This window comes from Neolamprologus brichardi, chromosome 11, assembly GCF_056152115.1.
Source record: "Neolamprologus brichardi isolate AB-2024 chromosome 11, ASM5615211v1, whole genome shotgun sequence".
Classification (NCBI taxonomy): Eukaryota; Metazoa; Chordata; class Actinopteri; order Cichliformes; family Cichlidae; genus Neolamprologus; species Neolamprologus brichardi.
The window spans coordinates 13132086-13158244 of NC_142114.1; the positions used below are offsets into that span (position 1 = coordinate 13132086).

General features: G+C 40.1%; 4 protein-coding genes across 12 annotated transcripts in view; 3 read left to right on the plus strand and 1 right to left on the minus strand.

Annotated features, from left to right (window-relative positions):
- Positions 1-3052: 3052 nt before the first annotated feature.
- Positions 3053-6622, plus strand: LOC102779864 (serum paraoxonase/arylesterase 2-like). The gene is made up of 9 exons (XM_006801445.3): positions 3053-3186; positions 3268-3338; positions 3428-3483; positions 3655-3817; positions 4213-4339; positions 4513-4716; positions 4803-4884; positions 5359-5487; positions 5602-6622. The coding sequence occupies exons 1-9, from the start codon at positions 3110-3112 to the stop codon at positions 5761-5763; spliced, it is 1071 nt and encodes a 356-aa protein (XP_006801508.1). The 5' UTR covers positions 3053-3109; the 3' UTR covers positions 5764-6622.
- A 1995-nt stretch (positions 6623-8617) lies between these two features.
- On the plus strand, positions 8618-12972 carry LOC102779296 (serum paraoxonase/arylesterase 2-like). Its single transcript, XM_006801443.3, has 9 exons — positions 8618-8724; positions 8959-9026; positions 9242-9297; positions 9396-9561; positions 11022-11145; positions 11399-11599; positions 11841-11922; positions 12475-12603; positions 12680-12972. The coding sequence occupies exons 1-9, from the start codon at positions 8642-8644 to the stop codon at positions 12839-12841; spliced, it is 1071 nt and encodes a 356-aa protein (XP_006801506.2). The 5' UTR covers positions 8618-8641; the 3' UTR covers positions 12842-12972.
- Positions 11739-16552, minus strand: kcnk5b (potassium channel, subfamily K, member 5b). Its single transcript, XM_006801444.3, has 5 exons — positions 16138-16552; positions 15501-15612; positions 14117-14283; positions 13862-14030; positions 11739-13781 (listed from the first exon to the last, which is right to left on the minus strand). The coding sequence occupies exons 1-5, from the start codon at positions 16318-16320 to the stop codon at positions 13078-13080; spliced, it is 1335 nt and encodes a 444-aa protein (XP_006801507.1). The 5' UTR covers positions 16321-16552; the 3' UTR covers positions 11739-13077.
- Positions 16553-21853: 5301 nt separating this feature from the next.
- LOC102777766 (uncharacterized) overlaps positions 21854-26159 on the plus strand; it is a 31546-nt gene continuing 27240 nt past the window's right edge. For 4 of the 9 annotated variants that reach the window (XM_087848137.1, XM_035912292.2, XM_035912293.2 and 1 more), the window contains exon 1: positions 25871-26013. In XM_087848137.1, coding sequence (XP_087704263.1) covers position 26013 — 1 coding nt within the window. In that variant the 5' untranslated portion in view covers positions 25871-26012. Of the gene's footprint in view, positions 22550-25858; positions 26018-26159 lie in introns of those variants that run through there. The other 5 variants (XM_006801437.3, XM_035912296.2, XM_006801441.3 and 2 more) reach the window with 3 other exon arrangements.

Below are 26159 nucleotides of genomic sequence, written 5' to 3' on the forward strand. Positions count from 1 at the left end.
CCCCGTGGACCTGAAAACCATAAAAACTTCTCTACTTCCCTTTACCTACTACAAACCTGCTAAAAGCTATATATGAGAGTTATTGAATAGCTGACCTTAAGAAACATTAGTAAAACTATCCAATGCCATAATTATACACAAATCATATTCACATTACTGTTAATTAAGACTTCTGTGTGTTTGCTTGCTTGTCTTTCATTCTGTCTAAAACGTGGGAAGGACCTGCATTCACAGCCCTGATCATGCTGTAACCAACAGCAGTAAACTTGAGAGTGAGTCAGCATGACTTGCATAGTCACCGGCCACTTCATTAGGTACATCTTGCTTGTTCTGGGTTGAGCCCTTTTTTGTCTTAAAATTCTATATGGCATAGATTCATTAAGCTACTGGAAACATTCCTCGGACATTTTTGCTTTGTGTTGACGTGAGAGCATCACGCAAGTGCTGCAGATTTGTCGGCTGCACATCCGCGATGAGAATCTCCCATTCCGTCACATTAAGTTGCTTATTCATTTGAGATCTGGTGACTGTGTGAGTACATGTGAGTACAATGGACTCATTGTCATGTTCAAGAAACTGTTCGGCATGGTTTGAACTTTGTGGCATGGCGCGTTATCCGGCTGGAAACAGCCATCAGAAGATGGGCACACTGTGGTCATAAAGGGATGGACATGGTCGGCAACAATACTCAGGTAGGCTGTGCCAGTTAAACAATGACTCGAAATGTGCCAAGCAAACATCCCCCACACCCTTACACCAGCAGCAGCCTGAACCGCCGATACAAGGCAGGATGGATCCATGCTTTCATGTTGATAATGCCATATTCTTTCCAGTTTCATGTGTTATACCAACAACTGATTAACTGCCAGATTGTGTTTTTTATGTGTAATCTTTTTGCATATTTTAGTAAATAGACTGTAATCCGCAGGATTTATGAAGAGTTTATATATAAAATAAAGAACGATCTGTTTAATCTTCATCACTCTGTGTGTTTGTAGCTGCATTGCAATCAGTCCAATCTTCTTTTGGCTCATAAGATATCTTTGCAGAATGGTGGGGTTATACTTGTTGCAATTTCTACTGCAATCTTGGCCAGATCTTTCTTGAAAAATACATTTTTAATGTCAATACACTTTTTAAACCTTAAAATGACTTGATATCATTCATGCATTCAACAATTTCGGTGACGGAAATTACTTCTTGGGACTGCACCTCTTCTTAGCTCACAGGCGTGGCAGCCAGTAGTGTAGATTTAGCCCATGTGCTTCAGTCTTCAACTGGTGTCAAGGAAAGGGTCAGCAGCTTCAAGTTCCTTGGAGTCAACATCACTGAGGACTTCTCCTGGACCCTTCACACAGACACTGCTATCAGGAAAGCTTGCCAGCGGCTTTACTTCCTGAAGAGGCTGAGGAAGTTTAGCATGAACGCCAACATCACCTCAAATTTTTACAGGTGTGCAATTGAGAGCTTGCTGACGAGCTGCATCACAGTTTGGTACGGAAGCTGCTCTGCCAGCAGGCGTAAAGCACTACAGAGGGTGGTGAAGGCAGCAGAGCACATCACTGGCACGAGGCTTCCTGCCATTCAGGACATTTACCTCCAGCGATGCCTCCGTAAAGCACACAGCATCATCAAGGACCACAGCCACCCAGCACATCAGCTGTTCTCCTTGTTACCATCTGGCAGACGTTACAGGAGTCTGTCTGCTCGGACTACAAGACTTAAAAACAGTTTTTACTACCAAGCCATACGACACCTCAACCACAACACTTAAACACACACAACACAGCACTCAGAAGCTACCCTGCAGCTTCACAAGTACTCTGTTTAATCTGCACTGGTCCCTTCACTTTATTGTTATTGATATTTATATTTAAAAGTGCAATACTGTAATCTTCTGCTGCTCATTCCTGTGCAATATCCCATCTGCCCTCCCGTCATATTTTTTTTCAAGATTTTCTTATTTAATCACTAGTGTACATATATTTATATTTATAGATACATATATATTTAGTCATCTTTTCTCTTTTACCATGTCTCTCTAATATTTTGCTCCTAACTATTTTTTATATTTTATTTTATTTTATTATATTTTATTATATTTTCTCCTACTGTATCATGCTGCTGAGTGACTGCTGCTCGTCAAACACATTTCATTGCAATGTTGACCCTGTGCTAACTTGCATATGACAAATAAAACTGAAACCTGTGTGTTGAGAGATGCTCTTCTGCATACTTTGGCTGAAACAGGTGTTTATTTGAGACATTCTCCTCTGACTTCTTAGCCATTTTCACCCAAAGAACTGCTCCTCACTGGAGGATGGTCTCTTTTACAGACCATCCTCTGTAAACTCTAGCGATGGTTGTGTGGGGAAATCCCAGCAGTTGCTGAAATAATCAGGCCAGCACCAAAAACCATGCCGCTTTCAGCCACTTAGATCACCTTTCTCCATCATTCTGATGCTCCGTTTCAACTTCAGCAGATCATCTTTACCAGGCCTACATTTCTAAACGCACTGAGTTGCTGCCATGTGACTTGCTCATTAGCTGTTAACAAGGGGTTAAAAATGTGTATCTAATGAAGTGACCAGTGAGTACATATCCCCTTACAGAAAGTGAAATTTACTAAAAAATGATCCCATACAAGTGCACTGGATGTTCCCAGAGGGCTCATAAAGGTACATATTACACACAAAGGTGACTCCATTGCATGTGCAGAGTCAAGAGGCCAAATGTTAATCATGAGGCAACTCTGCTGGTAGAATGTGTTTAGAATGTTAGGAACAAACCTGCAGGCTGTGCGCACTTCACGGTCTACTAAGGGCAAAACATGCAGTGAAGCAACATCTGTCAACTTTCAAAATACCCAACTTTCATGCGCACAAACAACATAGATCTGTCTTTTAGATGCTAACACTTTGGATCTCAAGCAAATTTACGTGTTTATCAAATTTAGAGATTCACAATGCGATATATATAAGTGATGCATTTCTTATTTCACATGGTAAGGGGCGGTATTTCGGATTGTCATGAATGCAGCATTTCGGGAACGCCCCGCTGTTGCAGTTTTTAAGTCCGTTTCGAAACCTTCCCCCCTCCAGATTTCAAAATGGGAAAGCTGGCATATGTTTCACTTTTTGTAGCTGCCTTGTCGGTGCTGATAGGAGAGAGATTTATAAACCTCAGGTAATACAGATAGCATTCATGTCGAAGCACTTTTGTGCACTCGGACTGTTTCAAATAACTTTTTTTATGCAAACTCTGCAGGAAAAGGTGCCTTGCTACTAGAGAGATCGTCCCGAAACACCTCCCCAACTGTGTTGCACTCAAAAATCTGGGTAAGCAAACATGCAAGAAAATGCAGCCGATACTTTGATGCAGACTAGAAACCAGAAAAATTAACAATATGTGAATATTGTGCTTTTAGATTATGGATCGGAGGATATAACGATCCTGGAAAACGGGCTTGCCCTTATCAGCACTGTAAGTTGTTTTTGCTGTAAAGCAGCCAAATCTCCACCTCTTAGGTTAACAGTCTTAAAGCCCATAGCAATCGTGTGGAATAAGAATGTTAATAACATCAGGAATTTATAATGTAGCTAGTGTTATTACACTTTGTATAATTACAGTATTTTTCATGCTTTGTGTGTGCAGGGTCTGAAGTTTCCTGGACTGCCTTCCTCAGATGTGCCTGGAAAGATATTTCTGCTTGATCTACAGGATTCTCAGATGAAACCAGTAGAGCTCCGCATGCCAAGGAACTTTGATCTAGACTCTTTCAACCCTCATGGCATCAGTGTATACATCGATCCAAGTGGTAAACAAACCTACAGTTCATATGCGTTTGCACACATCGCATGCAAGTGTCCACAGAATGGCATCTGGAAGGCAAAAAGTCTGATGTCCTCGATTTGAGTAAACCTTGCAATATATTGCTCAACTTAGGGCACCGAGGACAATGTTTACTTTTTTCTTTTGCTTGTGTGTGCTTGCCAAGCATGTGGTCAAACCTGTTGTGATACTTACAGGTGGTACCATGTGAGTACAGTAAGAATAGCCAGGCTTTTCATGAGTGTGTTTGCAAAGCCTAGTGATAATTTTCTTTTTATTTAATTTCAAGTTCTGCATGCTCCTCAACTTTGATACAGTCACACACACACACGCCTTATAGACATTATTTTTGTTCTGTGCCTTTCTTATTGTTCTTTCCAGATAGCACAGTCTACCTGTTTGTTGTCAATCATCCTCAACAAAAAAGCCAAGTGGAACTATTCAAGTTTGTGGAGGAGGACCGTGCCCTAGAGCACCTGAAAACCATCAAACATGAACTTCTCTACAGGTAAAGTAATATGACAAATTACTGTTATAAATGCCATTTGAGATTTACTGAATAGTCAGCCTTAAACAATATTTGTGCAACCATCTCATGTCATAATATAGTTCCATACAAATCATGTGCGTGTTCATGTATAATAACACAACAAAACATTTTTTGTTTCCTTTCTATTCTAGCGTAAATGATATTGTTGCAGTGGGAGTGGATAGCTTCTACGCAACAAATGATCACTATTTTAACCAAGAAATCCTGAAAGTATTTGTGGAGACTTTACTGCCTCTGTCGTGGGCTAATGTTGTGTACTATAGTACTGAGGAGGTAAAAGTGGTCTCTGAGGGTTATTTCTTTGCAAATGGAATCAACATGTCACCAGACAAAAGGTAAGAATGATCAGGAGGCCCTTGCACACGGTTACATATGTTTCAAATATGAATGTCTTTATTTTAACGTTCTCTCTCTTTTATAGGTATATTTATGTCGTAGAATTTTTTGATCAAAAAGTGCACGTGTTGGAGCGGAAAGAAGACAATTCATTGGCCAACGTCAAGGTAGCTAATAAAACTGACTTACCACAACAGTGTGGAATTGCTTTTTTGACAGTTTTTTAAAAAGATTTAATCCATTGAAAAATATTTGATAATTTATCAATATTTTTTAAATAATATTGCTATATTTATAAAGTCCCTTTCAGTTCTCTTGCCACAAGGGATTAGTGTCTGTGGCTTGAATTGAACTAAGGTTGAACCATAAATTAATTATGGTCATGATAAAATCATTACATAAAAATTCAATAAAAAAAAAGTGTTTTATTTTTTGTTGTTGTTGTTGTTTTTTTAAATTGAACCTTCTAACTGATTTATTTAAAAAATAATATAAATTTGCATATATGAGTTCCCCAAATTATTATTACAAACGCTGAATATGCTCACTGCTCACTGCAAGTACTTGCAGAGTTAAACTCTTATTTATGTATATATATATGTAAGTGTGTAATTTCAGTCTTTCCTTTGACATTTAACCAGTCTGTTGCTGTGGGTACACTCTGTGACAACGTCGAGGTTGACCCTGAAAATGGTGACCTTTGGTTAGGTTGTCACCCTAATGCATGGAAGGCTCTCGTGTTTGACCCCAAAGACCCACCAGGATCAGAGGTCTGGTGTTTCTTCTTATTTGTGTTTCTTTTCTCACTATACAACAGCACATGCACCCATTTGTAGAGATTGATCTGATTATGTTTATTATCTTATGATTTTGTATGTTTGCAGATCATCCGTATCCAGAATGTTCATTCTGATCAGCCTGTGGTTACACAGGTGTATGCAGACAATGGACATGTGATCATGGGCTCTTCGGTAGCCGCTACGTATGGAGGGAAGTTGCTCATTGGCTCTGTGTTCCACAAAGCCTTGTGCTGTGATTTACAGTAGACGATGAAAGCAAACACTGCCACTCACTTTAACACATGAGAGGGGGAAAAAAAAAAAAATCTAAATTCAGGTGTTTAAAAGGAAAAAAAAAGGAAAAAAAAAAATTTGTATCTGTTCTCAACTGGGACAGTTTATACTGCACTGCGTTCAGCCTACAAAAGTGGTATTAGACACAGAAATGACTGAACTATCATGATATTTGCTTCACTATTAAATAATTGGAACAATTATGAAAATAATGTTTTTAATTTGATAATTTATCACTGTCTGTATTTGGCTTTAAATAAAAGGTGAAATGTGAACTTTAATAAATAGATTTGTTGTGGTTCCACAATGAAGTTGTCCACTGTGTCCCCAGTAAGTAAATGCACATTTGTCTACATGGGGGAAAAATGTTATTTGATCCATCACCCTTTTCACAATCATCCTCACCCCATGAGGCAAGATCTGGCTTGGAGCTCCAGAGTGAGGGCGATTGATGGTCATTTTATATTTCTTCCATCTACAAATAACAACACCAACACTTGTCACCTTCTTGCTGATTGGATGGAATTAAAGAAATTGATTCTGTGGACAGGTGTGCTTTTTGTGATTGATTGCTTGATTGAGTGTTTGTAATCTATGTGCCATATGGGCATGCAACCATTCACGGATATTCACTCAATGACGTGCAGGTCAGTTTTAAAGTTGTATGTAGTGTGGGTTGTTTTGGGGTTTTTTTGGGGGGGGGGGGGGCATAGACTGTTTATGCCTTTGTAAGTGAGAGAACTTCCAACTTCAGAAATTCAGCAGGGAATCACATAACTGTTTCTCCCACTGTATACACACTGCCCCAAAAATAAAGAAAGAAATAAAGGAACACCTTTTAATCAGATTATAGCATCACATCGCTTCTGGGATATTGATTAGGTCTTGGACAACAGTAACTAAACTTCATGAGGGTGGCCTGAGGGCCCAACGTACTCTAGGGGAGGGGGGATCCCTCAGGACACCATCCATCATCTCATTAGCAGGATGTCCCAACATTGTCATGTGTGATCAGAAGTATGTGGTTGCTGTACAAATTACTGAGTACCATTTTGAGTTGCTGCAGTGAAACTTCAGTGAAGTTGACTAGCCTGCCACATCATTTTGTCACTTTGCTTTTCGGGGTGCCTTTGAATTTAGTCCTCTGTTGGTTGATACTGTCATTTACATAAAACAATCTAGCATTCTTTTGCTCCTAACACATAGAATAGAATAGAATAGAATAGAATAGAATAATCTAATTATTTAATTGTCCCACAAGGGGAAATTTGGTTGTAACAGCAGCCAAAAAGACAAATATACAAACAAACAGTACACAGGACACGGAACAGAAACATACACAATTTTTCTTACATATTTACATTAAGGACAATGGTTACTATAAACAGAGAGTACTGTACAGTTATTAAATTAAATAAAAATAATTACAGGTAAGAGGCAAACCAGGTTGTAGTGCGAATTGGTTAATTAACTAGCTTATTGCAGTTACAGCATTGATGTAAACATCTATGTTTGTTGGGAGCAGTTCAGATTGTACAGTCTGACAGCTGCAGGGAGGAAGGACCTGCGGAAACGCTCCTTCATGCATCTAGGATGCAGCAGTCACTGAAGGAGCTCTGCAGTTCAGCAACATCTACATGCATGGGGTGGGAGACTCTGTCCATCAGAGATGCTATTTTGGCCAGAGTCCTTCTGTCTCCCACCACCTGTACTGGGTCCAGGGTGCATCCCAGAACAGAGCTGGCCTTCCTGATGAGTTTATCCGACCTCTTCCTCTCAGCTGCCGATAAACTGCTGCTCCAACATACCACACTGATTGGTATTCTGAGTACTGCATTTTATAAATTGTTCTTGTGTGTTGATATTATATTATACTTTAATTTATCCACACATAATATATTGTAATAGTGTTTGGGGTGCTGTGTCTTCATAAAATTCTATTAATTCAAAAGACATTTTTACAGATAATGAATTTTTCAAATAGACCATCCTCTTTTTGTAAAATACTATATCTTGACAATATTTAATGTGAATAAATATTGCATATCTCTTTTTATGTATAAGTATGTATATTTAATTGGTGATTTACTAGTTGTTTTGCAACATTTCTTTTACGTCTTTTTCAGATGTACATACCTACTAAACAAGACACCATGGTGATTTTTATTTACCCTTATGCAGAAAACAAAATACACATAAATATTGAGAACCTTCTTATCGGAACAAACTATCACCAGTTCTTCAGTTCACAACTGCATTTTATTCTTTTAAAAACAATTAAAAACTATGTTTATTTCTAATAGCACAAATATATATTTATTATATTTGTAAATGATTGTATGTAACTTGTCTGTTCCAGCTGCTTACCTGTTAATGTTATAGGGAAGGTGGTTGTTCTTGTTCTTAAACTGTACATTATTATTGTTGTTGATTCTATTTGTGTGCAAATAAAACGAAACGGAAAAAAAAGCAGTGCGTATGTATGTGCGGTGTGTTCGGATACAGTGTAGCTTTTAGGTTGTGCTGCATAAATAATCCATTATTCACATACCGTGTGTAGCCATGCATTTATATTCACTAAACTTTGTTTCTTTCCTTGGGCAAATATTTTATGTTAGAAATACCCTAAAATAAATTCTACCTTGACTTGTTACAAGCAACAACAACAACAAAAAAGATCCATGTTTTCTTTTCTTTTCTTTTCTTTTCTTTTCTTTTTTTAAGTCTTAGCAGCTGGTTCTAATTTTAACAGATCAAACTAATTTTAGCACTCTGTCTCCATCTTTGGGGAAGTTGTGTTAATACACATTGAAAGTCATGGCACTTTCATAGGTAACCTCTGACACTTAACATGGCTGCCATGAAGAAAGTACTACTTGCTGTTGCTGTTGCTGCCTTTGCAGTTTTTAGTAGACACAGGTTCCTTAAACTGAAGTAAGTTCTGTTCCGACAAGAAAATCTGACGTCATATGTCGCATTAAATTTGGGGCTTGGCAGCACAGATTGTAAATGTTCACAGCTGTTGTTTGCTAAAGCACGTTGAAGTGTGGCCAATGTTTTCATGGAAAGACTTAACAAACGTATCCTTAGGCTTCTCGAGCAGACTTTCAAACTGTAGTACTGATTTGTACGGCTTCTTTGTAATGGCTCTGTAAACTTCTTCCGCAGGGAAATCATGCTTGCTTCCAGAGAGATTCCAGTGAAACACCTCAGCTGTCATTATTTGCAGAATATTGGTATGTAATCTTTGTATTCACGCTCATATCTTTGTTCTGGGGTTTGCATCGTGAAAATCACGTTTAAACTGCGTTTAACATGTGGCATTAGCTGAAGGGTCTGAAGTTCACACAACTGTCTGTAGAGCATGTGTCACCAAGGCATGACATCAGACTGTTCTCTCTGTAAGAACTGAGAAGGGGGAAAATATTTATTGATTTGTTGGTTTGTACAGAATATGGGGCAGAGGATATCACAATACTGAAAAATGGACTGGCCTTCATGAGTACGGTATGTTATTAATTTCACGGGCAATTGTTTGTGTGATGACCTCTTGAGCAAAGCCCCACATTTAGAAAAGTTTCTAACATGTAGTGTTTACTGCTCAGGGCTTGAAGTTTCCTGGATTACATTCATTTTCTGATGAACCAGGGAAAATGTATGTTTTGGATCTGCTGCACCCGAAACCCACTCCAGTGGAGCTGCAAATCAGCGGAGAACTGGACCTCAGCTCGTTCAACCCACATGGCATTAGTGCATACACTGATGAAGCAGGTGACGTACAGACCAGATAGAGGATGGATGAAATAATGGAATCAAATTTGTTATTATTTTAAATAACAGAAATGTATTCAGGTAGTTTTTTTTCATTGTACCCTTATGCACACATGCATAGGTTTGTAAAGTTAGAAGGCCTGATATGTTTTTTTTTTTTGGTTTTTTTTGCACACCCACGTCCTACACACAGTACTTGTATTTACATAAGGCAGATATACAATGTAACACAGCTTTTAACTGCAGCTAATTTTGTGTAATAATGTTGTTTCTCTGGAAAGTCTGTAAGCCATGTCGTTTGTCGTCAATTTTTTTTGGGTCATTTATGGGTATGCCAGTAATTCTGTACTAAATTACATGAATGGGTCTTTGAGTGGTGACTATGTGCATTCTGTCATAGTACATTTAGGGCAGTATGCTACCTTACACTGTTACTGTGACTTATAAATGAACTAAAGTCGTCTTGGTTAAGTCTCTACAAGCTTTGCACATGTAGGTTTTGGAAATGTATCTAATTTTCCAAATGGATCTTCCCAGACTTGTTCAGGAACATGTCTGAAGCTCCTCTAGTATTGTCTTGGCTGTAGTCTGGTTCTTCATGCTGAAGGTTCTCCATGGCCATAGGCTTAGGACTTTTGTACCTTCATCCAAGTTTTCTTCAAGGACTTGCCCCTTGCTTCTGAACAACCCCCCCCCCCCCCCTCCCCTCCCCTATAGCATGATACTGCTAATATCTTTCACTGGTATTAGCTTGGTGATGTTCACCGTAGTGTCTAGTATAAATTTTGGATTCATCTGGCTAGTGATTATGTGTTGCATATCCATCTGCTTTATGAAATATCCTATTGTGTGGACCAGTCTTTTCTGGAATATTGTCTAAAATAAGCAGAATACTGTGTATCAGCAGTGTGAGATGCCAAAGGTTAAAGGCCAGTGACAGTGAAATGCATAAAGAAATTATTAATAAATTAATAATTTTAATTAATGTAATGTTGCAAAAATGATCAGTATTTTTATTGCCTTTATTCATTTTACTTGATAACAGGTTTTGGACAAATGAATAAGAGGAGACAGCTACATTACAGTGTCCTTGACACATATCTGAGATTTTCCTATATGTGCCAAAAACATCTCTGTGTAGTAAAAGTGAGTTTTGTGAGGCTTTGATTTTTTGTCTGCATTTAGTTCGTCCTCTTACTTAAGCATAAGTTCCTGTTGGGTCAGGCTATAAAAAAAGTAAATTGCTCCTTACTGCTTTAGGGAAGGAAAGAAGGTGACAATTTACTATGAGTCTGCAGCCTAAATTGGTGTATGTGCGTGTCTGCTTTTTTTTTTTAAACAATAACAAGCTATTTTAGTTGTTGTTTATTTCCCTGATCACAAACATGACTGAAACACTAAGGGAAACCTACGTTTCCTCCACACAGCAAGGTTGACAAGACTTTTCTTCTTCTCTGCAGATGACTCTGTGTACCTGTTTGTGGTCAATCACCCTCATCACAAAAGCCAAGTAGAGATCTTTCGTTATGTTGAGGAAGACACACTTGTGCACATAAAAACCATCACCCACCCCTTACTCCACAGGTATGAACTGTATGAGAAACCTTTTAATGCCTTATTTATTGGGGTGGCTGTGGCTCATCCCATCCCTCATGTCCAGCCTGTGTGCCAAATGTCCTTGGGCATGGATACTAACCCCAAGCTGCTCTCCGATGCATCCATCAGAGCATGAATGTATGCAAATATTAGATAAAAAGCATAGGAAAAAAAGTGCTTGTGTGACTGAGGCAAGTTTTATAAAACACTTTGAGTGCTTGTTGTTCCCCATGTTTTTCAGTGTGAATGACATTGTTGCAGTCGGAGTGGAGAGCTTCTACGCCACAAATGACCGCTACTTTCACAGTAATGCACTTCTGCTTATTGCTGTCTATTTGGACTTAACCTGGTGTGACGTAGTGTTTTACAGTCCACACGAAGTGAGGGTGGTGGCCGATGGTCTGCGGTCCCCAAACGGCATAAACATATCTCCTGACAAAAGGTTAATCTCAGTTCGTTACACCAATCAGTGATCATGTATGTGTTGATTGAGTTAAATGTCTGTTTTATTTCAGACAGAAATAACAGAATACATTGTACACAAAGTGAAGATATCGAATTGTCATCCACATCTCTATAAAACTCTACAAAACACAATTTAGATACTTGAAAAGGAGTGGGATGAGATTTACAGTTTTTTGTTATTGTAACATGATTTATTTCTTTTATTTTTTTAAACACAGGTACATATACGTTTCGGATATTATGGATCATGACATAGATGTTTTTGAAAGGCAAGAAGGAGAACAATTGAGGTACATCAAGGTAACAGTGTTTTGTATTCTAAAGTCAGAAAAAACAACAAAAACAAAACAACAACCCAAAACTCTCATATCTGCGTGCTAAATATGAAGCTAAGCCCAGCCTAGTGTTGCAGTTTTTACCCCTCAGCCGTGAGAGGTTGAGGGGGTATTGTCGTCACCCCGTCCTGTGGGCAGAGTGGATGCCCAAGTGGAGAACGAGGTGACGTACGATACCTTAGGTGAATCTAGTAAAAACGAGTTTCAATCTCAATGACCTCGAGGTCAAAGATGAACTTTACTGTAGCCTAGAATTTTAAAAATTGATGCCATAGGTACATCTGCTAGTAGGCTGAGCGGTATCAGTGACAGCTGCCTGTACATTTTTCATAATACTGTAGCTTCATATTTAACATGTAGACATAAAAGTAGCACTAATCGTTTTCATTTTGCTGAATAAGAAAGCAGTTCTGTTGCAAGAAAAAAAAAAAGGTTGGATTGTTGCTTTAACATCATACACAAGGACAGAATAATCAGGTTTCATTTACAGCATGTAAACAACATGTGATGTTTTCAGTCGGTAGCTGTTGGATCACTTTGTGACAACATCGAGGTGGACCACAAGACAGGTGACGTATGGCTGGGTTGTCACCCAAATGCCATGAAGTTGTCAAGCTATAATCCTGAAGATCCACCTGGCTCTGAGGTTAGTTTGTTTAAAAATAAAATAAAAACATTGCAGCTAGATTTTTACCTATTCATTTTATGAATGTGTCCTTCAGGTGCTCCGGATCGAGAATATTCACTCAAAGCAGCCAGTGGTGAGCATGGAGTACGCGGATGATGGCCATGTCCTTATGGGCTCCAGTGTAGCAGCTCCTTATGAGGGAAAGTTGCTTATTGGCTCTGTTTTCCACAAAGCCTTATACTGTCTTCTAAAATAATGCCGTTGATCACTGTTGCTTAATGAATACAAATGTTGTAAAGGGATGAAAGAATTAAAAAAAAATAAAATTTTAAACATGTTTTTTGCCATTTATAAAAAAATAAAATAGTGACCTTGTAAGACAGGAAACCATTCGACTGTCAGCTTTTGTTCCTGTAGATGTCATATGCAGTGTCATTTCCACATTTTGTTCTCTCGGTACATTAAAGCAGCATACGCCTTTGGACAATTCTTTTACCCTTTCTCATCGTTTTCCAACAGCAATTCTTCTTCAGCCACCTTGGAAATCCTAAACCTAGTCTCCCCCCCATCAGGATGCTCTACAGTTTCCTCTTCTATTTTGGCAGGTCCACTGAGGGCAATATCACAATCTTCTGAATCAGCAGCACAGCTGTCCTTTTGTTCCTCGTCAGTTTCCACACGCACTTCAGGGTCCCCCATGCTTTCTTGCAATAACGGGAGCATCTCGTCTTTTGTGTCATTGTCCCCCTCGGCCTTTGCATTGAGGAATACTTCGCTGATACTGATCATACGTCTGCGCTTTGGAGAGTGCTCCAAGTTGTGGATAGAGGTGCCGTGGAGGTCACTGCAGCTCTTTGAGCGATTCATTTTGTCTGCTGGCGCTGGTTTGCGTCTTTTCATTCCAATCTCTTTTATGACAGTATTGTAGTCTTCCTCCTTTTCAGATAAGAAGCCAAAGATGTCAACAACGTTGGGCTTTACATTTCCATGTGGCTTGTCCTTTAAAGACACTAGCTCCTCATGATAGAAGTTTCTGTGCCTGCGTTTTTGCCATTTTTTCTTTAGTACTTTGGAAGCGTCGACTACCATGTGGACGTTCCAGCTGAAGAACAGGGACAGCCAAGCTAGGCCCATGCAAATCCATAATTCTTTACCTACTATGTAGAGGCGGGGGTAGTTTATGTCTGGATTTACGCCTAAAATGAGAGTTATGGGCTAAAATTACTTAGATATCCTCAATTCAGAAATGCAAATTGTGCCAAATGTAAAAACCTACCTGCCACATAATCTCCAAAGCCAACTGTTGTGAGTGTGATGAAAGAGAAGTAGAAACCTTCTAAGTAGGTCCATTCTTCCATGGACATGAAAACAAATGGCGGAATCACCAGATGCACCAACAGCCCCCATAGAAGGAACAAGGCTATACAGGTATACTGGACTTTTTTCTGACAAAACAGACGGAAAAATATATATTATTTGACATTGAAAGTTCAGAATTTCAGATAAACACGAATTGTTAGTCAGACCTTACCACTGATATGCCTTTGTCTATCATCACCCCAGACAGACGTTTGGCCCGTTCACCAAAGAATGAACCCAGCTCACTTATCCATACCAGACACAGAGGGATCCCACACAGACCATAAAGGATGCAGAAAATACGTCCACCTTTTGTTCTGGGGGCAATATTACCATAACCTGTAGATACAGTGAGAAAATATTCAATCACAGCAGTCCATGATGTGATAAATATTTTAGGAAGATTTTCCTCTTCTGTTTGTTCTATCAGGGTCATGGGGAGGGCTGAAGCCCATCCCAGCTACCACAGGGCGAGAGGCAGGGTACACCCAGGACACACTGCCAGTCTGTTGCAGGGCTAACACAGAGAAAAACAACCATAAACTCAACAATCATGCAACCCTCTATGAGCAAGCACTTGGCAACAGTGGAAAGTTTTTCCTTTCCACTGTTTCCTTTCCTTTTAACAGGAAGAAACCTTCAGCAGAACCAGGATCAGGGAGGAGCAGCCAACTGCTGTGACCGGTTGGGGGTGAAGGGAGGAAAACTGGACAAAAGACACACTGTGGAAGAGAAGCACAGATCAATAACAGCTAATGATTAAGTCCAGGGTGGTGTATAAACACATAGTGAGTTAAAAGAAAAAAAACAAACAAACCTTATCATGGGATGCCCCAAGCAGCCAAGCCCTGTTGCTGCATAGCTAAGGGAGTATTCATGGTCACCTGATCCAGCCTAATGATAAGCTTAAAAGAAAAAAAAAAAACTTTCCTTTTTGATAAAGTGTAATCTAAATGTAGGAAAAGTAGGGAGGGTGCCTGCCTCTCCGCTGCTTTATATATGGAAAACAAAGTCATAGAGGAATCTTGAACTAAAAAACAATGAGGATTAGGATTTACCGTCTCAGTTGTGCTCTGGTTTCTCTTTATAACGTTCTTTGTTGGACATTTTGCAGGAAAACTCCAGTGCACAAACATCTCAGATCCAAATCAAGATAATTTCCCAACTTTTGGGACCAAGCATTTCCTGTTCTGAAACAGTCACAGCATCAGAGTACCCATAGCTTTATGCCTGTAGTAATTGTTGTGAAGCTTATAATGTGTCTTATAAACAAACAATCACAATTAGGCCCAGAGAATTGCAGCTTTTAGTCATGAGGCATCGTGTTACATGAATATTATCCCAGCCTATCCAGCTTCGAATATGAGAGGCGGGGTACACCCTGGACACATCGCCTGCCTGTGGCAGGGCCAGACATGTTGTTAAAGCAAGTCGAGTGGGCGTTCCTGAGTAAACCCTATTGCCAAAGAAATGGCAGCAACCAGAAGAAGAAGAAGAAGAAGTGTGTGATATTACAACATAAACATGAAGTGTGTCAACTGCTGAGTCTTTCATACCTATAGTGGTGACAATGGAGGCAGCGAAGATGGCAGAACTCCCCCAGTCCCACGGACTGCGATCCTTATCCCCGGAGATCGCCACGCCTTGCCCGGCAGCCTCTGATACTACCTTTAGAAAGTTAACACAATCAATCAGTCCCAGAAAAAAAACCCATAAATCTAATACTTCTGCTACTACTTTACTTATTTATTTGTAACCGAATAACTGGAAATATTTACAACTCCTTATTCTTCTCAAAGTCTTAACTAAAGCTCAGGCTACCAACGGGCACGCCTCGTGCCAGCCTTTATGTTTTTGTTCTGTGCTTGATGTTGCATGCCTGCTCCACACCCAGCGCACACATCAGTGTTTTGTTTGAAGTTTCACAACTTTTCTGTGCTGTTAAATAAGAGGATTTTCACTTCCCCCGTTCCCTTTGAGAATGTTTAGCTTGATAGTTACTCTTTACACGTTTGCATTTCTGTTCAAAATCACATAAAACTGGTTTGATACATCCGGACATGTGGAGGCAACATTTTCCTTTCCTTTCTAATGTCCACGCTGGATTGTAAGCAATACAGTATGTAACGAAATGAAGCCTCTGTAAACAAAAGCTCGACTTGTTACCTTTACATAGAGATGGGTTCATCATACCTTCAGTATCTCAGTCAGATTCTCTTTAGTCAAGTTAAATTTCTTCAGAATGTCTTCCTTTTCTTTCACGTAGAGGTCTCTGGCTGATTTCCAGTTTTCTTCTTCAAAAATTTGGAATATTGCGCCTCCAATCGACAGATAAAAAATTATACACGAAGTTAAAAGCGGACCTTTATCAGCCATATTAAAGTCATAACTTCAGTCCGAGCACGCTGACTAAGTCACATTCCCGCAGAGGGCTGTCCTAATCCTACCTGGCCTCTTCCTGGTTAACATAATGGGTTCACAGCTGGGATGGAATTAAACCCAGAACAAATAAAAAAACAAAACAAATACATGTAAAAATATATGTATGTGTCTTCTAATTAGATCAAGTATAGAAAGTCTTAAAAAAACAACTTAAAAAACAAAACAATCGGTCCTGAGTTACTTCTGTTTATAACAAGAAGCAGTACACACCTACGCCAAGCCCGCTCACTCTATGGGCAGGATCAACTTTTAAGGGAATAGTACTGTTTTGTTTCTTGTTGTATGCATTCATTTTGTTTTCTCTGTTCTTTTTAAACGCACTTAAATGTACTTGACATAATTTTGAGTGTAATCAGTTTTTTATGTGAATATAGTACATGTGCATAGTCAAGGGCGTAGATTTGGCATGGACGGAAGGGACATGTCCCCACCAATATCCAACGATTATTGAATTGTCCCCACCAATAATTTGATCTCTTCGAGTAAAGAAAAACTAACCCGGTAGAAAGAAAAAAAAAAACATCTGTCGACATCTCATTCACCTAGCGGTGCAGAAAGAGTTAAATTACGTCCTCTACTGGAGTCCTACGTCATGTGACAAATATGGCCAATGTGATTGGCTGTGCCTTTCAGGGAGCTATGTTTAGTTTTAGCAGCGGCAAACCTGCGCTGCGAGGAGGAGAGGAGGACGGCAGCAAAAAGGAAGAACCTGGATATAAGAAAGTATTTTTCAAAGAAACCTGTAAGTCACTTAAAGTCAAGTTCACTCATAAAATGTGTCCGTCACAATAACGTTACAGGCTATGCTAGGCTTTGGCCCGCATCAGTCTAAAACTGTATGTAACCATGAAACTAACTGCACAACATGCAGCACTATTAGTTCTCTCAGTCTCAGTCTCAGAGCAGCATATATATATATATATATATATATATATATATATATATATATATTCGCTAAGAAGACGGCTGTAGACAGCCCAAATGACTACAGGCCTGTTGCACTTACGCCTGTAGTGATGAAGTGCTTTGAGAGACTGGTCTGTCAGCACATCAGGGCCGGTCTGCCTCCCACTCTGGACCCCCATCAATTTGCCTACAGGACAAATTGATCCACCGAGGACGCCATCACCATAGCGCTCCACACTGCGCTGAGTCACCTGGAGCACCGAGGAAGCTATGTGAGAATGCTCTTCCTGGACTTCAGCTCAGCATTCAATCACATCATCCCGGAGATCCTGGTCCAGAAACTGTCTCACCTGGGACTCTCCACCCCCATCTGCCTCTGGATTAAGGACTTCCTGACAAATAGACCACAGTCTGTTAGACTCGGCCCCCACCTGTCCAGCATCATCACACTCAGCACCGGGTCTCCACAAGGATGTGTTCTGAGTCCCCTCTTGTTTACGCTCTACACATCTGACTGCTCCCCTACCCATCTCTCAAACACCATCATAAAGTTCGCGGATGACACCACAGTGGTTGGACTCATCTCAAGGGGGGATGAGTCGGACTACAGAGATGAGGTTAACAGATTGACTGAGTGGTGTTCAGTTAACAACCTCCAACTGAACACCACGAAAACTAAAGAACTTATTTTGGACTTCAGGAAGGGCAGAGCAGACCCGGCCCCACTCTACATTCACGGGAACTGTGTGGAGAGGGTACACTCAATGAGGTTTCTGGGCATGCAGATCTCTGATGATCTCTCCTGGACTGCAAATACTACGGTGGTGGTAAAAAAGGCCCAGCAGCGTCTCCATTTTTTGAGAGTGCTCAGGAGGAACAACCTGGAGGAGAGGCTGCTGGTGACATTCTATAGAGCCACCATAGAGAGCATCCTAACGTACGGCATAACAACATGGTATGCAGGGTGCTCAGTTGCAGACAGGAAAGTACTGCAGAGGGTCATCAACACAGCCCAGAAGATCACTGGCTGCTCTCTGCCCAGTCTGGAGGCCATTGCAAACTCTCGATACCTCAGCAGAGCTGGCAATATCATTAAGGACTACTCTCACCCCAGTAATAAACTGTTTGAACTATTACCGTCAGGCCAATGTTACAGGTCACATAAAACCAGGACAAAAAGATTCAGGGATAGCTTCTTTCCCAGAGCTATCACCGTAGTAAATAAGCACAAAACTATTGCATTTTGCACCAAGGGAGTGGCACTCCAATTTCGTTGTACTTTGTACAATGACAATAAAGGCTATTCTATATTAGTTTACAGAGGCTGTTAAAATTGTATATCTAACATTAAAATGTTGGTGACACAATAATTCCATCCTAATGGTACTGACATATTCATAGGGTTCATTTTTGAGACAAAATATCATGAGATAGTCATGATATGCAAATATTCCAACCAACACAAAGCTCAGAGAGTAATGGTGATACAAGATCACAGGTGAAATTGGATGATGACTTGGTGGTTCATGACTGTATTTGTAGCACATGTGTGACTGCATGTATGTAGAATGTCTCACTGTTATTTATCAGGTGACAGAGGCAGCTCTGCCATGTTGTAGCTCAGACAGAGGTGAAGATGCGAGGTCACAGGTGACTGACTGATGATTTGGTGCTATAGATTAAATAGTATTTATCATCATAACAATTGTTAGGCTGCTGATGTAAATTGTTTCATTAGTGTATATTTGACAAAGAATCTGAATTGACATGTCTCACTTTTTATATGGCACGAATCAATGTGTTATTTTATCAGGTGGCAATATGTCCTAGTGCAGTCAGAGGGGAAGAGCCAGGGCCAAACATGAGGAACATCAAGCACAGAATAATAATTTTAATCTGAGGATAAATGCATGTACTGAGGCTGAAAGAAGCTTCAGTGCTCTCAGAAGACTAAAAACATGGCTAAGGTTAACAGTGACTCAAATGAGATTAAACAATGCTGCTGTATGCCATGTCCACCAGGAGAGACTGGACAGTATAGATGTAAAACCAATATGCCAGTTAGCTTTCTCAGTTAGCGAGAGGAGAAGGCATGTGTTTGGCTGCTTCACATAGTGGACATTGAGTTGTTGTGTGGGACACCAGTAGTCCATGTCTGTTGCTGTAACAGTAGTTCATGTTTAGAATAGAAAATCTCAGCTCACTGATTTGATCGGGGCAATAGTGCCTAAAATGTTGCATAATGTTGCTGAGAGATCTTTTACTTTGTGGTAATCTTAGATGAGTAGTTTTATGGACAAAAACCAGCAGGTCATTCAGTGTTCCCTTAGTGCCAATATATAACAGATGTTGGTGTACTATAACTGAAGTAATGTTGTTAAGTCCTTAAAGTCATATTCTTTTATTGTCATGACTGTATTTGAAGCTATTTTTATTTTTGTATGATACCTGATTTATATGGAATATGGCTGAAGTAAACTAAAGTCTAAAATACTTAGTCAGTCATTTGTTTAATAGTAATTTAACATTATATAATTCACATATAAAACTATGAATTGTAATTGGTTTAAAAGCATGTAGAATAGAATATGTAAGCAAGTATATTTCTCCTTTTTTTTTTTTTTTTTAAATCCAGACGCAAAGACAAAAAAGGGAAAAAAAAGAAACAGGGCAGGTTCGATGGTTGAATCGTCCGTCCCCACCAATGCCAAAACCAAATCTACACCCTTGTGCATAGTGCATCTGATTGTGTAGTGATTTTTTTTTTTAGATGTTTAGTAAATATAAAATGAAAAAAAGTCTTTGATCACAAATTTATTAGGGGTTGGTCATAATCAGTTAATGTGATATTATAGGTTACGTTCTGTATAATGATAATACACACACCACATTTATAAGAATCATAGCTTCTAAGCTGTTAGGCTTTCTTAAAAAATGTGTTTATTTTTGTTGCTTTCTCTTTATTTTTTGACCAATAGATCTTTAAGTTGATCTTGTAGACCTTGCTGAGTGTACGTCAAATTTTAATAGATTGTTAAATTGACCAACCTCTTTACCACTACAAGGTTTTTCTTTCATTTTTTTAAAAATCAGAATTAATTCAAAACATATCGAGCTATGGTGTTGACAGATTGAACGACACGCGCGCAAATATTACCAAAATCATAACCTTCTTGTGGGAGAAGTAATAGCTAAAGTGGAGAACTAAAACACAAAATTATATTATCTAACCACTTGCGCTTTAATGAAAACGTTCAGCAGGGGGCAACATGACTTCATTAACGCCGATTCCACAGAGTCGCTACGCATACGTGCTCAGGGAAACGGTCGCTCTTATCTTGTGCAGGAGTTAAATGTTTCCTATAATCACACTGGGCGGATCCTGGCTGCTTTGTGTGATAATAAGGGTTGAAATATTTGCATTTGAAAACTAAACAGAATTTAAAGTTTCCTTAAATTTATAGGTTACAAAAATCGAATCTCAATTCAAGCTTCTTTTTTTAATGTTTAAAGTCGTTTGAAGTGAATGTTCCACTCCACGTCACTGGAGTAAATCTATAAGGCCGGGTATGTTATAATATCCTGCTGGGACAGAGCCAGCATAGACCTCTGGGCTTTAGGTAACGCGGAGACAGATGCTCCAGCTGCATCAGCTGTTAGATTGAGGTCTATTGCACCTTTTGGGATTTCACTCTGCATTTTAAAGAAGACATCCCAGGTCATCAAAGGGCGCTGTCTATTTGTGAGGGCTGATTTAGTACTCTGTGCATTCACTTACTCTAGGGGACCAATGCAAACCCATGACAGGCCGTGACAAGAGGGAGCCATTTATTTATTTATTTGTGCATTTTTAGAGGACACACAATAACACATGAGATCAGAGGTACAAATCATGCAGTAACACAACTTTTATTAACTCCTGATACATATACAGAAACACGTCTCAGTAAATATAAAAGTTCCTTGGTGACTGTAAATACAGCATTACCTGCACTCTCACACATGCATGCACAACAGCGCCTCTGTGTGGAGTCAGCTGTAAAATAAAAACAAAACACACACAGACACAGACACAAATAGCTCTAATGACTTATGATATCACATTGAAAGTTTCCAACAGTTTACTAGAAGAAGCTGTTCAGGTACTCAGGCCCTAAAGTTGTCATATAGTTGGCAGAGCAGCCCCGAGTCAGTCCCCTCAGCTGTGCCGCTGCAGGGACACACTCACCTGTAAAAACAGGCTCAAACAAAAATGTCTTTGCGTGTGTGAGAAAAAAGCTCAATCGTTGCTTTACAGACTGTGTGAGAACTAAATAAGAACCCCATGAAGATTTTGAGCAAAGCTCCCACCTCTGATCTCCACCCATCACCAGTACTTAGTGCTTCGTCATTGTGGCTGCGTCACCGCCTCCCTGTGGAAACCCCATCGATACTTTCCAACTAGTCCTGAAGGTAAACACCGGAATTATGGCAGCAAGCTGAAGGTGGAGAAGACGCACAGAGGAGACTGCTACGTGTTCAGGTATGACCCGCAGTCTCAGACACTGCTTGTGTTTAGGTTGCACACCATTTTTCCCCCTGCCAGAGCTTTTCGCGGCGTGTTTTCTTCACGACGGTGGTTCGTGAAGAGTTCACTGCAACGCATTTAGAAGGATTATGCGAGGTCAGGAGTATTTGTGGTAAGGAAAACAAAAAGAGAAGGAGAACTGCTGACCTACTGCAGTAATATGACTTCATAACAAGAAAGAAAAATGCCCACAAATGAATGCAGAGGTGTGTCGTTAGGCTGCTCCCAGTACCTCAAAGCTCCCGGGCCCTAAACACTTTAAATACTTAGCATAATAGGAAGAATGCAGGTAGCAGCAGCGGTGTAGTAACTGTGTAAAAACTCAACGCCTGTTTGTTAATGTGGAGAAAAAGAAGCCGAGAAAGAAAACATTTGGTGATGTAATTACTTTGAGCGGACAGCTGATAAGTCACCTATAACCAGGCCCATTCCCCTTCCTTTCATGTGCTTCAAATGATGCTAGCACTGCATGCTACTTCTTAACAGGCAGTGCCATTTATTAATATCATGTATAATATTATTGTCTACCTCAGCTTTTAACTAAATCCTTAAAATCTGTACTGTTTAAACAGAAAAGTGTGTTTCTTTACTGATGCACTTTTGTCCCCCTCTCCCTCTTTCTGTCTTGACCTGGTCACTCCATCTGCGACTGCGCATGCATTATGAAATGACCTTCTACGTGGATATAATGTGAGTATTATCCATTTAATTTGAATGAAAGGCATTCGTGCTGTGCTTTGTGAGTGCTCTGCTAAAGCCCTACAATGATTTTTTTTTTTACCCTGTCATGTGTGATGTTCTCCTAATGCACCTGAATGCAATTTATAGTTAATGCAGAGTGTTTGTATAATTAAATAACTGCACAGATGCATTTCAATTATATTGAGGAAGCATTTCCCTAAAGACATAGCTCATCAAGCTTTAGAGAGATGATTAAATATTCATTTATTCATTATTTCTATTTTAAACCATTCACTTTGGGTTCAGACTTCAGACTCTATCAGTATTTTTTGGGGTAGTGGATGTGAGGGAAGAGTCAGCTCTGACACTTTCTTTCTATCTGGGAAAAATAAAATTTGGGGGTTAAAAATGTTTTAGAATAGAGAAGATTGCTTTTGTTAAGGCTTTGATCTGAAAAGGCTATAGTGTACTTCCTGTCAAAAATTATGGCACATAGTTTTTGTTTTACTGCTGGTTACTCAAAGCCTAGTTAAATTTTGGGCGGAGTTGTTTAATGGTGTCACCCTGAGGTATCTGGACGCAAACAGGTCTTTATCTCTCATGAACACCCGCTCCCAGCATGCATTACACCTCTAGAATTGGCGGTGATCCTCTCTTACTCATCTGATATAATTTACGCTGAACTGCTTGAACTAGCTGATCTTCCGCCTCAGTGTCTTTTTTTGTTTTGTTTGTTACAACACTCAAAATATGACTTACACATGGATAAAAGTGGATAATGGAAAGATGATTTTAGTGAAAGGTTTACTGTGGTTTATGATACAAAGATGAGACTGTTTTTACCATCACACTGGTTACTGAAATTAAAAGCTTCCATTCTGGGAGTTTACATGCAAAACTACATTTAAGTCAACCACCAGGTGGCAGTGCAAACTAACCCAACACACCTTTGTACAGTAGCTTCAGGAGATCACATCTATTCTTAGTTGGCTGAGAACACATTTTTGCCACAATTTGTTCAATGTTCCACCAGCCATTAAAATCAGATGACATCCAAACACATGTATGTAAGCATGTTGCTTCCAATCTGACTTCCTCAACAGTATCTTTATTAGAATTTTCTCTTATGAAAAAAAGCCTCATGAATAGTCCACATTGATTAGCAGTATAACATGATTGAAGCATTTAAAAAATGACATTGTTAGCTCTTGTTTTTATAGTTAAGATTAAAATAAACAAGTAAATACATTCAAAGTGAAAACTGCACCACAGAGGGGCAGAAGGATAGAGCATCACTACAACGTGGAGTGCAGAGCACAACAATCGTTTTACCTTCATTAATAATAAATCGATCATTTAAATTCACTCTCGTTCAGCTGTTTTCCTGCTCTGTACCTTTCATAGCGTAATTTATTGTCCTTAAAGTGCAAGAGAGTCAAATGTGCCCTAGTAGAATAAGAAGGGGCAACTTGTCCGTGGGAAGGAAAGGGCAGAAGCATGGAACATTCCCGCTTCATAAATTCTTCATAACATAATGGTGCACAATTAATATTGATGTACTCTTACCATCTATCACATTAGTGCTTTTGAGAGCTCAGTTTCTGAGCTAAAAAACAACAGAGAAAACCTCCTGCAACTGTGCCTCTCTCAGATGCACTCAAACTTCACATTTTAAAGCATTTTTTTAAGCTGCACACATTGTTTTACATAAGATGTAAAGGGAAGGGTATAGGGCGTGTGTGTGTTAGTGCACGTGTGTGTGTGAGAGAGATGCGTACCCAGATGCAGTCACGAAAGTCAAAGAGAGATGAATTGGGTGGAAGTGGTATGGGGGGCGTTACGTAATCACCGTGCGATAGTGCCAGAGAGGGATAAAGATGTTCCAAACAAACATAACCCCCATGCACTCAGCTGGAGTGATGCACGGCTCCGTTATATGTGCGTGTTTGCTTGCGCTTTTGAACAAATGTAGAAGAGCGGCAGGGGAAGCAGAATGTTTGCATCAGTGTTTTGGGTGTGTCTACTGTGTGAGTGCATGGAGGTGGGCCGTCTCAGGGTCTGCGGTTCCAGGCTGTCACTGTCTCAAGAGACTGGGTCTGCCAGTGCTCTACACCTCTTCTTCTTCTCCTCCCCTTTGTAGTCTGTCTCTCCTCCCTCTCCTGGGTCCAGCTCAACACCTGCTCCTTGCAGTAGGCCTAGGGCTGGGCAGGGGTTCCTAAGCAACTGGAAGCAATGCAAGTTGTTCATATGGGTTTTGTTTGCCTGCCTTGCTCCTCTTCCTCTGTTTTCTCCTCAGTAGCTACACAAAACTTACATCCTGCCTGTGCGCAACCCTGATTCCTGTTAATGTGTTATGTCAAAGTAAATGTTTAACAAATGCCAGTCGGTGTGCTGTTATGGTGTCCTCGCTTTGCTTTGCGATCAAAGTCTAAAGAAAAAAAAAGCACACAGACACACACCGACTGTTACTGGCCTGGAGAGATATTTTCTGTTCACTTTCATCATTCGCCCCGACGGTAAAAGCTTCGGACTTTACGGCAACCCGGTATTATTTTAGTTGGAATCACGGGATAACCGTTTTTTGCCGGTAAGATATTTTATCTTCTTCGATATACAACATATAATAGTGCTAGACATGACATGACACTGATAATGCCCGCCACATGAACTTGCCTGTGTAGGACAAAGGTGATGGTGCCTCACCCCCGTGTGGTTCTGAGAATAATGAGCCCCCTTCTGCTTATGAGCCGTATGTCGCTAATGGGGTCAAGCAGATGGGTGGGGGAACTGTCATGGGGTCCATAAAGACAGCTTGTGTGTATGTGTGTGCCCAAAAACAAGACCCATATGTGTGTGAGCTTGTTTTTGAATTTTGAGATGTGTGTGTCTGGGATTGTAGTTTTCAGCTGGGTAGAGTTCCTCTGTCACGTCTGCAGTCTTGAGACCCTTACCTATGTTGTGTTGGTGCCTGCCTCCTCCTGCTTCCGGGCGTTGCACTGTACTAATGATCGCTCGCTTTAACTGATCCACACCACGCATGCACTTTTAAAAGGGGTCAATACAGTGAAATGAATCAAAATATGGGTTTTTACTTCCTTACTAAGCCTTACTAAATTTCATTCCTAAGCAATTTCTAAAACCATCTTAAATGTTCTAGGCGTCATTAATATGCACCATTTTTATATTAAATCAGAATTTCTCTGGACCTGGCCTCATCAGCCTTATATGAAAGTTGTGTGCATCTCCTCCGCCTTGGCATGGGTTTGTAAGCCACGCTGGTTGGTGCTCATTCGCTCAGCTGAAGTCCAAGCCTCGGCGTGAGACTCCACCCCTTTACGAGCATCGGACACCTTCAAGCACAACAAAGCATGTGTCGCTCAGCAGCATTGTTTCTCGTGTGAACGCGCGGAATATCGCATTTTTTTCTGTCCGTCTTTGCGCCATCCAGTCTCCTCCTTGATGCTGATCCCGGAGTAGGTAAGCCGCATTTCAGGCTCGCATGCGCCGGGGCTGTGGAGATGAGTCGGTGTGTGTTTGTTTTGTTGCACATTCGGCGCCATTTTCGTGCACAGATTGTTTAAATACCCCGGCATGTAGGTCCGACACAGCCCGTAACTGT